This window comes from Chrysochloris asiatica, unplaced genomic scaffold (genome assembly GCF_000296735.1).
Source record: "Chrysochloris asiatica unplaced genomic scaffold, ChrAsi1.0 scaffold00009, whole genome shotgun sequence".
Lineage (NCBI taxonomy): Eukaryota > Metazoa > Chordata > Mammalia > Afrosoricida > Chrysochloridae > Chrysochloris > Chrysochloris asiatica.
Genome location: NW_006408527.1, coordinates 26,694,700 through 26,710,445, shown reverse-complemented (window position 1 = coordinate 26,710,445; position 15,746 = coordinate 26,694,700). Strand labels below are relative to the sequence as shown.

The 15,746-nt window shown below is 36.1% G+C and overlaps 1 protein-coding gene across 1 annotated transcript in view; it reads left to right on the top strand.

The window, feature by feature from the left end:
* LOC102820943 (receptor-type tyrosine-protein phosphatase C-like) overlaps window positions 1-15,746 on the top strand; it is a 183,555-nt gene that overhangs the window by 95,100 nt on the left and 72,709 nt on the right. Inside the window, exons 6-10 of the mRNA XM_006834229.1 lie at window positions 1,052-1,246; window positions 2,552-2,683; window positions 4,045-4,182; window positions 10,672-10,794; window positions 11,578-11,886. Of these exons, the coding sequence (XP_006834292.1) occupies window positions 1,052-1,246; window positions 2,552-2,683; window positions 4,045-4,182; window positions 10,672-10,794; window positions 11,578-11,886 (897 nt within the window). The remainder of the gene's footprint in view (window positions 1-1,051; window positions 1,247-2,551; window positions 2,684-4,044; window positions 4,183-10,671; window positions 10,795-11,577; window positions 11,887-15,746) is intronic.

Sequence of the window (15,746 nt, the reverse complement as noted above, 5' to 3'; positions counted from 1 at the left end):
TTTTTTTCCTCTTCTTTCTTATTCTGGTTGAGCTCTGATCATCCAGTCATTGAAGCCAGGTTAAGTGGGTATTATCTGCAAGTGTGGGTGTTCTTGTGCATATGCCCTCTCTTTTTATGAGCTGAACGCTTCACTCTCCATATTGTAGGGCTTAGCTCGCCACTTCATTGTTGTTTTTACCTTACTTCCCCTTGTCGGTAACGAGCGTGGTCACCAAACTCTGATATCATTTTATGCAAAATTTTGTCCAAAGTGTTTCCACATCTGTAATTTAAGTTGGTGTCTGTCTTCCCTGTTAGACTACATGTTTCTAAAAGCTATACCCATGTTCCATGTTTGACTAGCCTATGTATTCTTAGTGCTTAGGTAGTGTCTTAAACAAAATAAGGGCTTATTGATTTTTCTGTTAAATAATAAAATGAACAAATTAATATTTGTTGAAAAGAAATATTTAACAATCAATGGAAATCACTTAAGTAGAGGTGAGAGATAAGACCAAGGGAAAGTTCTCAGAAGGACATATTATCTGTAATAGTTTTATAGAAGTAAAGGGATGTGAGTACCTTTGACTTCTGAACTATAGATGGTCTACATTTTTAGAGAAACAGATAATTAGCTATATTTTATAAAGGAAGGAGAGTTAGAACGTGAGAAGAACAAATTGTCAGATCCATGATTAATTTGTGTATCAGTGAACAAGTAATAATTGATCATCTGTTAATGACTGGGATTAGGCAAGGTTCTGGGTTTATAGCAATGATCAAAATAGACTGGACTTTGCCGTCCTGGAATTTACAATTCAGTGAGGAATACAGACCAGTCACCTTCCAAAGATACACTTATGAGTTGAGGACATTGTTAAGGAAACTATTAAAAACAATAAAGTGTAGGTAGATGGACTTAATGTGTTTCTTCTATTTTTCATATGCCTGCTGATATTTTATTAGTGATTTAACATTTTTGAAACTATATGTTAAGGCATTTATCTTTCATATAGATTTATTCATTCTGAAAATGATAGAAAATCCGCACCTTGTTTTTTTTCTTTCAGATAAGGAAATTGCAAATGTCTCTGTGGAATTCACATATAACAATACAGCCGAATCATATAGTGTGAACCTAGGCAATGAAGTGAAGTGTAACTCTGGTTGTGAAAACCTAAAGGAATGTACAAATAGCAATGTTACAGTATTCCGTGATTCATGTACACGTCCATTTAAACCCTTAAATTTAAATGTACCACCAGGTAAATATTAATTCACTTCTATTTGTATAGTTACAAAAATAATAAAATGTGCGATGTGTTTGAGTGGTCACAGGAATAGAGCTGAGGGAAATGAAGCCAGCAACATATGAGTGGATATGTTTTCTGCTTGACTAACACTGTAAAAATGACAAACTAATCAAAGTCTTCTAATTTTATCAGTTAGATTGCCACTCCATCTTTTACTGAGAGGTTTGTGCAGATTAGATATAGTTTCCCCTTAGTGATTGTCTGCTAGATTTTTCTCCTTTATGTAAGTCATTAAATGTAAATGTGTATTTATTCTTTTAAATGTAAATTTGGAATATTTTTGGAGAAAAACAAAAGCCCAGGATATGATGTTTATGTAAAGAAACTAAATGCTTTCATGAAGAGGGGAGTTTTAGTCATGTAAACTAATGAAGATGGTTTGCCAATGGAACCACTACTGGGGAAGAGAAGGGACTAAAAGGTGTCAGGTGGATACCATTGAAGCACATCCCAGGAAAATTTATCTTGACAAAATACATTTTGCAAAAATGATTTAGGGGCTGTGCAAATTTTAATGTCTCACATCATTTAATAATTCAAGTTCTTTGGAAAACTTATTGGCATCTGAATAGGTTATAATCTGATAGTTTTTTTAGTGAGAGTAAAGTCCCTGTAACTTATTCACTTTCTCCATATACTATGGAGGCCTGGTGTGGCACTGTGGGTTAATGCACTGGACTGCAAAGTCGGTTTGAACCACAAGGCTAGCAGTTCAAGCTCACCAGGCAATCCTGGGAAACCCTACATGGGTCGCTATGGGTAGGAATCCACTCAATGGCTCTTAACAAAAACAACAACTATATATTAGAGAAATAAATGATCAGTGAAACAAATAAAAGGATGATGTGAAAAAATGCATTTCCCAAGATGGGAACTCCCAGTATTCTCTGTAATGGCTGTTAAATTGAAAATCAAAGAGTAAATTTAAAAAAAAAAAAAAGAAGATATAATAAAGAAAGAAAATTGGAATAAAGTTTTAAAATGTACAAAGGTAACAAATTTGTCTAAGGGTTTGCTTGGGTCCCATTTTTTAAGGTAACAAATTCTACATGAAAACATTATCATAATGTATGATATTAAAAAAAATAAACTAAGTTATCAAGAAACACTGAACTCTGAGACAAACTAGAATTTTTCTAAAGTAATCTAAATTCTTGATAAATTCTTTATCATGATATAATTTTAGTGACTGTAGCTTTGAATATGGTCAAAATGATAAAATATTAATTATGTCATATTTCTTTATCTTCCTGACAGCACGCGAACGATTTACCTTATCTAATTGTACACAGCCTGAAAAAGCAAATACTTCTTTTTGTTTAGAGTGGAAGATAACTAGATATGAAATGAACTGTGATTATCAAAACATTACCTTCAGATTTACATGTGGTAAGAATAGAGATTGACGAGAAAATCTTGTGAGGGGGTAGGAAATTAATCTAGTTATTGCCTAATTCTCTTTTTTCTCTCGACACATCCCTTTTTCTCTTCTTTCCTCTCTCCCTCTCTGCTTTATTTCTTATTTTATTTTTTCCCCATCTATTAGGTCTGTGGTATGTTTGGAGATAAATAATTATATTCTTTATGAGATACCAGCAACCTAAAATTTAACATTACCTAATTCACAAGGTCAGAGGTTCGACAGTCCAAATCTACCAGCTGCTCCTCTGAAATCCTATACGGGGTCACTGAGAGTTGGCACCAGTTCAGTAGCAGTTAACAACAACAATAAGAATTCACAAAATAGACAAATGCTCCTCCTGAAAAAAATTTCAGAATAGTAAAAATCAATGAACTTATGAGAATTTCTCTGGCAACTATATACACAAGGCATTGTTGGAGATTTTATGAAAAAAAGAGTGTTATATGAAAATGACAAAATACATATTCCATTAGAATTAGAGGAAAACAAGCATACAATTCTATGATTCAAGAACACACTTTGTCAGTCCTTTAACAATAACTTCATAAATAAATGCCAGCATGAGTCTCTCCTTGGAAACCCTCCACAGGGCCGCTATAGGTCGGAACTGACTCGATGGCACTTAACAACAACAACATCATTTAACTGATATGGAAATGGAAAAGGCATAGAAGTATGTCTAGGAATATGAATTTGAATTCAGATCAGTAGAGGCAATTACGAAATACCACTTCTTTCCCATCTCTTGGCCATATTTGGCAGGTCACTCACACAGGATGGGTGTAGCAATGGTTGTAATCATTAGATGAAGGTTAAGATACATGGCTATGGAACAAGTAGCCGGAAGAAAACAAAAGCAAGCATATAATAGACTGATGATAAAACAATGATCTACCTAGAAAATCTACTAAGCAAGTGCTAACTCAGGCACAATCTGTTTTTAACAGATTGATGAATATAATGCATCATTTCTTGGTCGATTAAATTAGAAACAGAATTTAAGATATGCTTGCTAAGTATGTTTTTTTTTTTAATTGAATACAGCAAAACCATACATAATTTGTTGTTATTGTTAAGTGCCGTCAATTCTGTCCAAATCATAGGGACCCTGTATAGGGTTTCCAAAGACTGGCTGGTGAGTTGACCTTGTGGTTCAAACCAACCTTGAGGTCAAGTGCTTATCCTATGTGCCACACCTGGACTCTACTAAATACAGTATTTAGTGGTCTTCAAACTCCTTGAGTTCTTTTTACCATTTTCCTGGCTTTTCTTTCTAAATGTGATATATTCTGGTAATATACTCAAATATATTACTTATTTCTTTCAGATAATAAAACAGTAAATGATTGCAGGATTGACATGGAAGATCTTGAACCCAAAAATAATTATTCTTGTGATTTAGAAGTATTTTATAATAAACAGAGATTTATTAAAGAGGAAAAAAATATCACAACAGATATTGGGAGTGAGTATATTATTTGCATTTATATATAGAATTGTTTTCCTTTTAATGTTCTTATAATTTGTTGGGGATCACAGAAAATGATGGTGAAAATATAGAGTAAGGATTTCATAAAATTCAATTAATTTTTAAGTTAAATTTATAAATAGTTTATACAGGGTTCGAAACCTCTGCTAATTTGTTTGCAAATGATAGGCTATTTTCAGGTCACGTTGAAAATAGAACTGTGAGCCAAATAAATTATTTTTTTCATTCATTTCCCAGTTCATATCCTCTTTCTTTTTATAGCATTGTTCTCTTCTTGGTGTGTTCCTGCACATTCTGCCTTTCTATGAGACTCTGCTTCTTCTAGAGATCTTACTTAACTCTGGTTAAGTAGGAAGTCAGGTGTGACCAGCTTGCAATTTAACGTAATCCAAACAAAGAAGAAAAGTATCATTAAATGATATTTCAGGTTTACAGATTCTAATAGGAAGATTATCTAAGACATGGTATTGTTCTTGATAGAATTAACATTAAATAAAATATGACAGGATTGCTTTACACAATAGATTCATCAAGCTATCATAACTTTGCAAACAAATGAATCAGTATAAACCATGAATAGAACTTCCAAGTCGAGAATGTGAACTGAACACTAAACAAAATATCTTTTTCATGCTCAAACCAGTGATCAGAAACATAGAAACAAGAAGGTCCTGGATAGAGTGATAGAAAAATATGGACCAAAACTCAAAATGATTAAAAAAAAAAAAGAGAGACCAGTCTTATAGGTCAGATAGAGCTTGGTGGAACCCCTAAGACTGTGCCTCTTTAGTCACCCATCAGGTCTGGAAATGAACTCACCCCAGTGGCTGAATTTTCAGCTAATCAATAGACAGTTCTATAAAGGAAACAGTAACACTAGGGAAGTGCACATACTTAAGAAAAATCGACCATTTGAAATAAAAAAAGGTAACATTTACCCTAGAACAAAATCCTGGAGGGTTATGAAAGAAGGAAGAATGGTGCTAGGAAGCCCAGAGAAGACCACAATCAATGAAATGAAAAGAAATGTGCATGAATTACTAAATGCAAAACAGATCTGTTCTGAAAACTTTACCCAATTCATAATGAAATGTTTTTTTAAAAATCAAATAAAATGGTAAATAACAAATACATGAAAAAAGAAAAAAGACTATAGGTTATCAAACAAGTCATTTTTGGTGATTATGTACCATGGAGTCGGTCCCAACTCTTAGCGTCCATGTATAGGGTTTCCAAGGCTGTAAATCTTTATGGGAGCAGAAAGCCTCATAGTTCACTCATGAAATGGGTGGTAGTTTCAAACTGGTGACCTTGAGATTAGCAGCCCAACTCATAACCACTACAAAAGAAGAATCTTATAAAATATTTGCAACTGATAATGAAAGAGAAACTATTAAAATTTTTGTAAACATAGCACTAAAAGACCTCAACAAATAAGTTAAATAGAATGCTGAATGTGTCTCAAAAACTGGATTAAGGAACAAAAAAGATCAAACAAAAATGTAATCTCTTTAAACACAAAACCAAAATCCATTGCCTTTGAGTCAATTCCCACTCAGAAATCCTGTAGGACGGAGTACAACTGCTCCCAGAGGGTTTCCAAGGAAGCAGACTGCCACACCTTTCTCCCATGGAGAGACTGCTAGCTTCAATCCTCAATCTTTTGGTTAGCAGCTGAGTGCTTTACCGCTGCACCTCCAGGGTTTTTCCCTAAGCAAAAGAAAGTTAAATTCAGAGAATATGAAGAAAATGTTGGCAGTCAAGATTCAGACTTTCAACAGAGATCTATTAAATCAGAATGGATGTGGCAGTGAGTAGGTTTTGATTCGCTCGCAGGTCTGAAGACCAGAAGTTCAGCACAGTGTGGCTGGAATGAATCTCTGCTCAGGGAGTCACCAGGGAATGAGGCTCTTCTCTGGAACTCATTCCTTTTATTGACTATAGATCTTAAGCCCCTGTTTTCTTGCTGGTTGTTAGTCAGAAGCCACTCTCTATTCCTAGGGGTCACATTTCTTCTCATGGGGTTCCTGTCCATCTACAAACTAGCAATGACCCACAGAGCCCTTCTCATGATACACCCTGCTATTGCCAGTCAGACAAAACCCACTGCTTTAAAGGTTCTTTATGTAATTAGGTTGGACTCCTGGTGTGGTGCTGTAGGATCAGCAGTGGACTTCAAACCACAAGGTGGATAGTTCAAACCCACCAGCTGCTCCTCAGAAACCCTATACAGAGTCACTATAAGTCAGAACCAACTCAGCGGAACTTAACAGCATGTATTAGGTTAGGCTCAACCAGGTTGTCTTCCTGCCTCACTGTCAACTATATCACATAACAAAACCAATCAGAGTCACATCTCATCATACTCATAGCTTCCAGGGACAAGGGAGTGGAATCTTGTGGACTATTTTTAGAAGTCCACCTACCACAAAATAACCAAATAATCTGATAAGGCGTAAAAGGAAAGATCAATTGCTATAAAAAGATATCATAGTTGGTAAAGTATGGTGGTGGTGATTATGTGCCTGTGGAGTCAGTTCTGACTCATAGTGACCCTGTGTAGGGTTTCTGAGGCTGTAAGGAGCTCTGGTAGCATAGTGGTTACGAATCAGGCTGCTAATCTCATGGTCAGCAGTTCCAAACTACCAGCTGTTCTGTGGGAGAAAGATGAGGCTTTCTGTTCCGGTAAAGATTTACACCCTCAGAAACCCTGTACAGAGTCACTATGATTCAGAACCGACTCTACGGTACTTAACAACAACAACCACAAACTCTTTACTGGAGCAGAAAGCCTCATCATTTTCCAATTTCTACCTTTCTACCTTCAGTCTCCAGAGTGGAAATAAATGTGTCCATAGATTTCAAAATGATCAACAAAGCTAATAATCAAGCATGTGAATGAAATGAAAGTACTTTCAGACATATTAATACTCAAAAGTGACCTCTCACTGTTTTTGTTACTGTAAGAATGACTCAGTATTTTTCTCAAACCATTAAATTAATTCTTAAAAAAGTATTGGAGTGAAAGAAGTAAAAGTGGGCAAAGAAATTAGATTTACAGTGGGAAATCCAAACATTAATGGGAAAAGAGTTATTATTAGTACTATTATACTATACTTTTTAACAGTATGTTATTTTCTCCATTGATGTTTCAATTAATATAGTGCTGCAAGTTACGCTGGACTGCAAAGTTGGTTAGAACCACAAGATTGGTGGTTCAAGCTCACCAGTCATTTCTGGGAAACCCTATACAGGGACGCTATGAGCCAGAACCAACTTGCCAGCCCTTAACAACAACAATATTAATATTGTAGCTACTTTTAACATTATATAATAATATTATTTACTTTTACTGTTATAAATATGGAGTCCTGATGTGGCACTGTAGATTAATGTGCTAGGCTACAAAGTCATTTTAACCACGAGGTCAGTGGTTCAAGCTAACCAGCAGCTCCTCAGAAACAACTGGATGACACTTAACAATCACAACAACAACATTACCTTTTATAACCCCAAAAGAAGCCTCATGTTCTTTAGCAGTCACTTCCAGGTCCCCCTATGTCCCCCATCTGTAGACAATGCACTCATAATAGAAACATCAAGATAATAATAACAAGAGGAAAACAATCCATTTGGGAGAGTGGAGGAAAGATTGCTGAACTCATTCATTAATTCTAATGTAGCCAATTTTTGACAGATCATGCTAAAGTAATTATAAAATTATTACTGAAGTAATAGTTAAGCAGCTGCCTAAGTATATGCCTCACCATAATCTTCCAAAGCAATACAAGACTCTTAAGGAGAACAAATAAGATGATATAAAAATGATGTCCTCAGCGTCAGTAGAAAAAGTTAATATATTTTCAGTGTTAAAGGTAATTTAGTGGGGAAAAGGATAGTCTTGTAAACAAATGGTTCTGGGTATGCCTATAGAAACAAAGGAAGGTCAACTCTCATCTCATATTAAATGCAAAAATTAACCTGAAACAAATTGTAAAACTAAATGTTAAAGCTAAAACTATAAAAATGTCCAGATGAAGAGTTAGAAGAAAACTTTTTTAAAAAAACTTTTTATATGAAGGTAAAGGCTTACAGAGCAGATCATCAGTTTTACATTCAACAAATATTATACTACATTACATTTCAATGATTGCAGTCCCTTCCATGTAACATCAGTTATCACACTTCCTCCCTGTGATTCTTGTTTTCATTCCATTCTCATGCCCAATCTTGTAAAACTTTGTCTTTAGGTAAATGCTGCCCTGTAGATCTTGAATGTTGAGCTTACCTTATTAATGTTGTCCTCCCCCATGCCCCCCATATACCTAGTTATCTACTGCTTCGCTGAAAATTGAGTCGCAAAGGTAAGCTTAGTTCCAGATTTGCAAGGGGACTGAGAACCATAATCTCGGAGTCCTCCAGTCTCCTTCTGACAAGTAAACCTGGTCTTTTTATCATATATGTTGTTGTTTCTATGTGCCGAGGAGTCGGTTCCGACTCATAGTGACCCTGTACAGGGTTTCTAAGGCTATACATCTTTACCGGAGCAGAAAGCTTCATCTTTCTTCCGCAGAACAGCTGGTAATTTGGAACTTCTGACCATGAGATTAGCAGCCCGATTCGTAACCACTATGCTACCAGAGCTCCTTTTTATCATACATATATAATTTTGAGTTTTGTTCTACATTTTCTCCTGCTCTACCTTTACTGTAATCCCTGGAGTCCTGGTATGGCACTGTGGGTTAATGTGCCAGACTGCAAAGCCATTTGAACCGCAAGGTCTGTGGTTCAAGCTCACCAGCTGCTCCTTGAAAACCCAGGGTTGCTAAGGGTCAGAACCGACTCGACTGCACTAACAACAAGAACAACAATGTAATCCCTGAAGCAAACCTTTTTTTTTTTAACTTTAAAATAGGCAAAGATTTCTTAGGACATACAAAGTATGAACCAAAGGAGAAAATATTTGATAAATTGTAGTTCATAATTTTTTAAAATGTCTGCTTCTTGAGCAGTTAATGAGGGAAATAAAAATGCAAGTCGTAGGCATTGAGAAACTATTCAAAATTAGTTTTCCAACAAAAGAAATTTTTTTCCAGAATAAAAGACCCCTGCAACTTACATAATAAGTAGTCAAATACACTCTTAAGATAAACTCACATTTTGAGCATATGCTTTACAAAAGAAGATAGACAAATGCCCAATAGCACATAAAATGAGGCTCAACATCATTAGCCATCTAAGAAATGCAAATTAAAAACACAGTAAGATAGTGATGACATTATGCACCTAGTAAGATGGCTGACATTAAAGAAACTCAGGAGGCTGTTTTTGAGGCTGTAAGGCAATCATCTAGCCATTTTATTTCCAGCATTTCCAAAAAGGAATGAAGTTCTTCATACAAAGACTTATAGACATGTTTTTAGAAGATTCATTCATGGTAGTAAAAATCTTGCAAACAACTTAAATGTCCAATAAGTCGCAAATGGATAAATTAAATATGATACATACCTCCAGTGGAATACCACTCTGTAATAAAAATGAGCATGCACCAACATGAATGGATCTCTGCAACATTCTCCTGAGTGTTAACAGTAGGCCTGAAAAAATGCTGACTGATTTCATTTACTTGACATGGGTGAAAAGGCAAATTCACTGTGTAGCAACAGAAAGGAGATCTGAGGTTGTGTGCGATCCAATCTGGAGGATGAGTTGACAGGAGAGTAACAAGAACAACATTTTGGGATGATAGAAATATTATGTACCTTGATTGTGGTGGCAGTTACAGACACTTACATAGTAATTTGCCAAGACTATATAAACTGTCTTAACTGTATAAACTGTGGAGTCCTCTTATGGCATTGTGGGCTAATGCACTGAACTGCAAAGTTGGTTTGAATCACAAGGTCAGAGGTTCAAGCTTATTAGCTGCTTCTTGGAAACTTTTAAAAATAAAAAAATGACTGAGTCAGAAGTGACCCAGCTACACTTAACAACATAGAAACTATACTGTAGCATGAGTATGTTTTAATGTGCATTAATTACTCTTAATAAGTTTGATTTAAAAATGCATTACCGTTTTCAGCTCATGTTCTGATGACTAGTTCTAGAGACGATGACAAGGGTCTCTCCAAGCACTGACTGTCGATGTTTCAGTGCTGCAGATGGCAGACTTCAGCACAGAGAAATCCAGGCATCCCTGGATATCCAGGCCATCATTCATATAGGATTTGGGGATTCTCAGCTGTCTTCAAAACTGACATGTTTAGGTTCCACAATGGTACTCGGGAGGGATGTTTCTTCTGCTGAATGGTCTCTACAACAAGTTCAATAAGCTCTGATGTCTTCCTTTTAATTTGATAATTAATTAATCATTGGTAAAATGGATAATCAACAGTGCATACTGATAGAAGAATGTTATCTACCTATCTGATTATTCACATTCTATATTATCATTTTTTTCAACAGTTCCGGAAAAGCCTCGGAATCTTACTTGTCCAAAGGTATCAAAGATAAATGATGAAAAAATTACCTGGAAACCACCTGAGGATGACTTCTATATGTTTTATTTTTGTTATTCTACAGAATCAGGTAATGTATATGGAATTTAATTACAGCTCATAAAGAGAAATAGAGACTTTTAAAATGCAGAAATGTAGACAGAGAGTGATTCAAGGAGCCTTCTACATGGCTGCTGGGGTGTGTTTCTTGTATGATTTGATTCACCAAGGGTGTTCCAGCCCCTGGAACAGCTAAAGCCCAGAACATCTACAATATTTTCTTATGTTTCTTGCTCTGCCTTAGTCCCGATCTTTGCACACCAAACTTTAGAGAAGCAAAATCTCTGAAAGATAATCATTATACTATTGTCCAAATATTATATAAGTGCTTTGCACCACTTTGAACTAATTAGTCAGGCTTATAAGCTCAAAGAAAACATCTTTCAAAGCTTACTTCAGTTCATATTGAGTGAATAAAAAAGAACGCAGACCTAGTAAACCACTCAGGCCAGTTTGATGGCAGGTAGAATCCAAGAACCTAATTCTAGTTTAGAAGTATTTTAAACAAATGCAGTGGGAGGGAAAAAAAATGCTATTACTAGTTCAATCATAAAATTTCCCAGATGATTGGCTGTATAAGAGAACAAACATCTCTAGAACAACTTGAAGTATTTGAAATGTTTTAAGACATATGGGACATCAATGGTGTATCTCAGAGCAGATTCAACAACTGGATTTACCTCTCAAGATAGCCATCTCTTTAATTCTTGGTGGTTATTGTTAGCTGCCTTCTCTTTGGGGATCCCATGTCCAACAAAATAAAATGCTGCCTCCTCCTGAATCATTCCCATGTTCAGACTGCTATGATTCACAGGGCTTCCACTGGCTGATGTTCAGAAGCGTATTGCCAGGACTTTCTTCCTAGTCCACCTTAGTCTAGAAGCTCCTCTGGCATCTGATGAGCATCATAGCAACAGGAAAGTGGTGTTTGTGCTTGAGGTGTACTGGTCAGGAATCAAACCTGGCCTCTTGCTAGAAGATTATAATTCTACCACTGCACCACCACCTGCCCTTTCCACTAATCCTTCACTTATAGCTTACGGCAGAATTGAGTTGTACAACTCAGAAAATTCCATTTTTGTGTTTGGAGAGAAAAAATGCAGACATAAATTTCAAACACACTGTAAAGGGGAAAAAAAACATTTGTTTGCAACATGCTATTCTAACCTATGTTTGGATAGCATTGGTTTTGCTAATGTTTGGAATCTTAATAATAAAAAATACATGCAGTTCTCAAATTGGTATAAAAGGACTAAATGCTATAAAGAAGATCCCTGTAATATATCTGATGCTATGATAATTTCCAAAATTATGTCTTTTTTGTTTGTTTGTTCTTAAGTACCTTTGAGATGGTTCCGACTCATAGTAACCCTGCATAGGGTTTCTGAGGAGCTGCTGGTGAATTTGGACTGTTCACATTGTATGGTTCCAATGGAACTTGTGGTCCAGCACTTTATCCCACAGCACCACACCAGGACTACAAATTATGTCTAGGAGAAAGGAAAAATGAAAAATACAGGAAGATAGCAACCTTGTAAGACACAGTAGACCTGCCCCATAGGTCTTCCAAGGCTGTAATTCTTATGGGAAGTCTTGCTGTGGTACTATAGGGTAAACACTCGACCAGAAAGTTGGTTTGAATTGTGAGGTTGGTAGTTCAAACTCACCAACCACTCCTGGGAAATCCTCTACTGGATTGCTATGGATTGGAAGCGAGTGGATGGCATTTAAGAACAACAAATTCTTATGGTGGTGGATAGCCACATCTTTCTCCCATGGAGCACCTGGTGGATTCAAACCTTTTGACAAGCAGCCCAGTGTTTTAACCACTGTGCCACCAATGCTTCTGCGGTTAGTAGAACATATTGTCACTGAGTCAGCTCTGACTCATAGTGACTCTAAAGGCTAGAGATGGACTTTCCTATAGGGTTTCTAAGTCTGCAATCTTTACAGAAACAGACTGCCATGTCTTTCTTCTGCAGAGATAGTGACTGGTGGGTTCAAACCACCAACATTTCAGGTAGTAGCCCAGTGCTTTGCCACCCTGGCTTTTTGCAGCTAGTATTGTTGTTGTTGTTGTTATGTGCCATGGAGTCGGTTCCAACTCATAGCGACCCTGAATAAGGTTTCCGAGGCTGTACATTTTTATGGGAGTAGGAAGCTTCATCTTTCTCCCACGGAACAGCTGGTAGTTTCGAACTGCTGTCCCTGAGGTTCGCAGCCCAATTCGTAACCACTACACTACCAGAGCTCCTTTGCAGATAGTATAGCTCCTTTTTATGTAGTGCTACACAATTTATCATTATTCAAATAGTGCATCTGAGAATAGTGGTAGCCTTGAGGGTGTTGGAAGGTGTTAGACTGTCTATATCCTTTCTCCAAACACAATTGGTAACTGCCTCTAACTTTCACCCTAGATCAGTACTAACTCTATTTAAAAGGCTCTTTGGAACCCACAGTCCAAAATCATATGCATGCTTTCTTACAGCAACAAAATCAATTACTGTAACAGAGTGTTACGCTTTTTTATTCCCCTTCATGCATTCCAAACACATGCTATAATGAGATCCTATTCCATTTTATTTAAGTCAAAGAGATTTGGTGGCATTATAGAATTGTTAAAGCAATTCATTTAACTGCTCTCATTATTTCAAATAAGATCACAATTAAAAATCTACAGGAAGAAGACCTATGAACTGTATTTTTTCATCACTTATTTAAGTTATTGCATTATCTGTGAAAACTAGGCATTCCATCCAAAAGTGAAGGAAAATGTTATACGCATTTATAGTTTTCCATTTTTAGTGTATCATATAAAGTCCTGGTGTGCCATAGTAGGATAAGCACTGGACTACAAGGTTGGTTTAATCCACAAGGTCGGCCATTCAAACTCACCAGTGGCTCCTCAGAAACCCTATACAGGGTTGCTATGAGTCAGAACCAACTTGATGATAGTTAACAACAACTACAACATGTATAATATTTTTATATTGCTTTACTTAAATATTTTATAAAACTTTTGATATTAACTCTGAGATGTATACTACTATTTCCACAGTTCATAGGATGAAACTGATACTCACAGAAGTTCAGATAAATATTTAAATTCAGCACCTTGTAGGATGCTTTTTTTGCTACTGTTTGTCCATGTCCAGCACAAGATATCTGGAACACTGCAGTATCATGTCATTATCTTAGTGATATCAAATGACACTGAAGTCTCCTTGATAACTTCTTGTTGCATTAAAAAAAAAAAAAAAAAGTTCCAAATTTTATTAAAATCAATATGCACCCTTGAAGATTTACAGTGATCAAGCTAAAAATGATCTTGAGAAATATCTGTTTTAGATAAAAGCTACATTTTTTTTAACAGCACTAAATCTTTTGGCAATCAATAGGTTGCAAAATTTGAAATAATGTCTAAGATGCCTTAGAATAGTCCAAGTTAAGAGAGATTTCTTGAGATACTTCCTAAAACATAAAGAGGAGACAAGTGGGAAAGCTATTGTGTTTTCAGTCAGTCTCAGAACAACACACCCGATTGGAAGATTCAATGTCTGTGTTGCATTAAATGGTGGTAGTGGTGGAGAGATATTTCAAGAATTTGGTCAAATAAAAGTCAACTTGTCCTCTACAACCTGCACTTCTAAGTCAATGTACTACAATGTACTATGAATACATGTTCAAACACATAGAGGAGAAAGAGTGTCCATTTAAAGTGTTTTATCTTTTCAACCAGAAAGAGAAGCCTTTATTAATTATAAATGCTTTCTAAACAACTTTTCTAAACATTGTACTCCTCTACTAATTACTGTCACCAGATGGAATACATAGAAATCAAATTGACTACATCTGTGGGCCAGGGGCAGACTGTGGAACAGACCATCAATTACTCATATGCAAATTCAAACTGAAACTGAAGAAAATGAAAACAGGTCTACAAGAGCCAAAATATGACCTTGAATATATCTCACCTGAATTTAGTGGTCATCTGAGGAATAGATTTGATACAATAGACACTAAAGACTGAAGACCAGAAGATTTGTGGGATGACATCAAGAACATCGTACAGAAAGAAAGCAAAAAGTCATTAAAAAGACAAGAAAAAAGGAAAAGAAAGATGTCAGAAGAGACGCTGAAACTTACTCTCCAGCATAGAGATGCTAAAGCAAATGGAAGAAATGAGGAGTACAAGAGCTGAACAGAAAATTTCAAAGATCAGCTTGAGAAGACAAAGTCAAATATTACAATAAAATGTGCAAAGATCTGCAGTCAGAAAACCAAAAAGGAAGATCACACTCAGCATTCTCAAGCTGGGAGAACTGAATAAATAATTTAAGCCTGGACCTTCATTATTGAATGATTCTCTGGGAAAATTATTGAGTGATGCAGAAAGCATCCAAAGAAGATGGAAGGCATACACAGAGTCACTGCACCAAAAGGGAGTGGTTGATGTTCAACTATTTCAAGAGGTAGCATATGATCAAGAGCCAATGATGCTGAAGGAAGAAATCCAAGGTGCATTGAAGGAATTAGCAAAGAATAAGGCACCAGGAATTGATAGAATGAAAATTGAAATCTTTCAAGAAAGTGAGTTGGCACAGAAGGCACTTTCTCATCTCTACCAAGAAATTTGGAAGACAACTATCTGGCTGACTGATTGGAAGAGAACCATATTTGTGCCCATTCCAAAAAGAGGTGACCCAACAGAATGCAGAAATCATCAGACAATCTCTTTGATATCCCATGTGAGTAAAGTTTTACTCAAGGTCATACAGAAACAGCTACAAGCATACATTGAAAGAACTTCCAGAGGTTCAAGCTGGATTCAGAAGAGGCTGTGGAATGAGGGATATCATTGCTGATGTGCGATGGATCTTGACTGAAAGCAGAGAATATCAGAAAAATGTTTACCTGTGCATCATTGACTACACAAAGGCTTTTTATTGTGTGGATCATGACAAGCTATGGACAACATTGTGA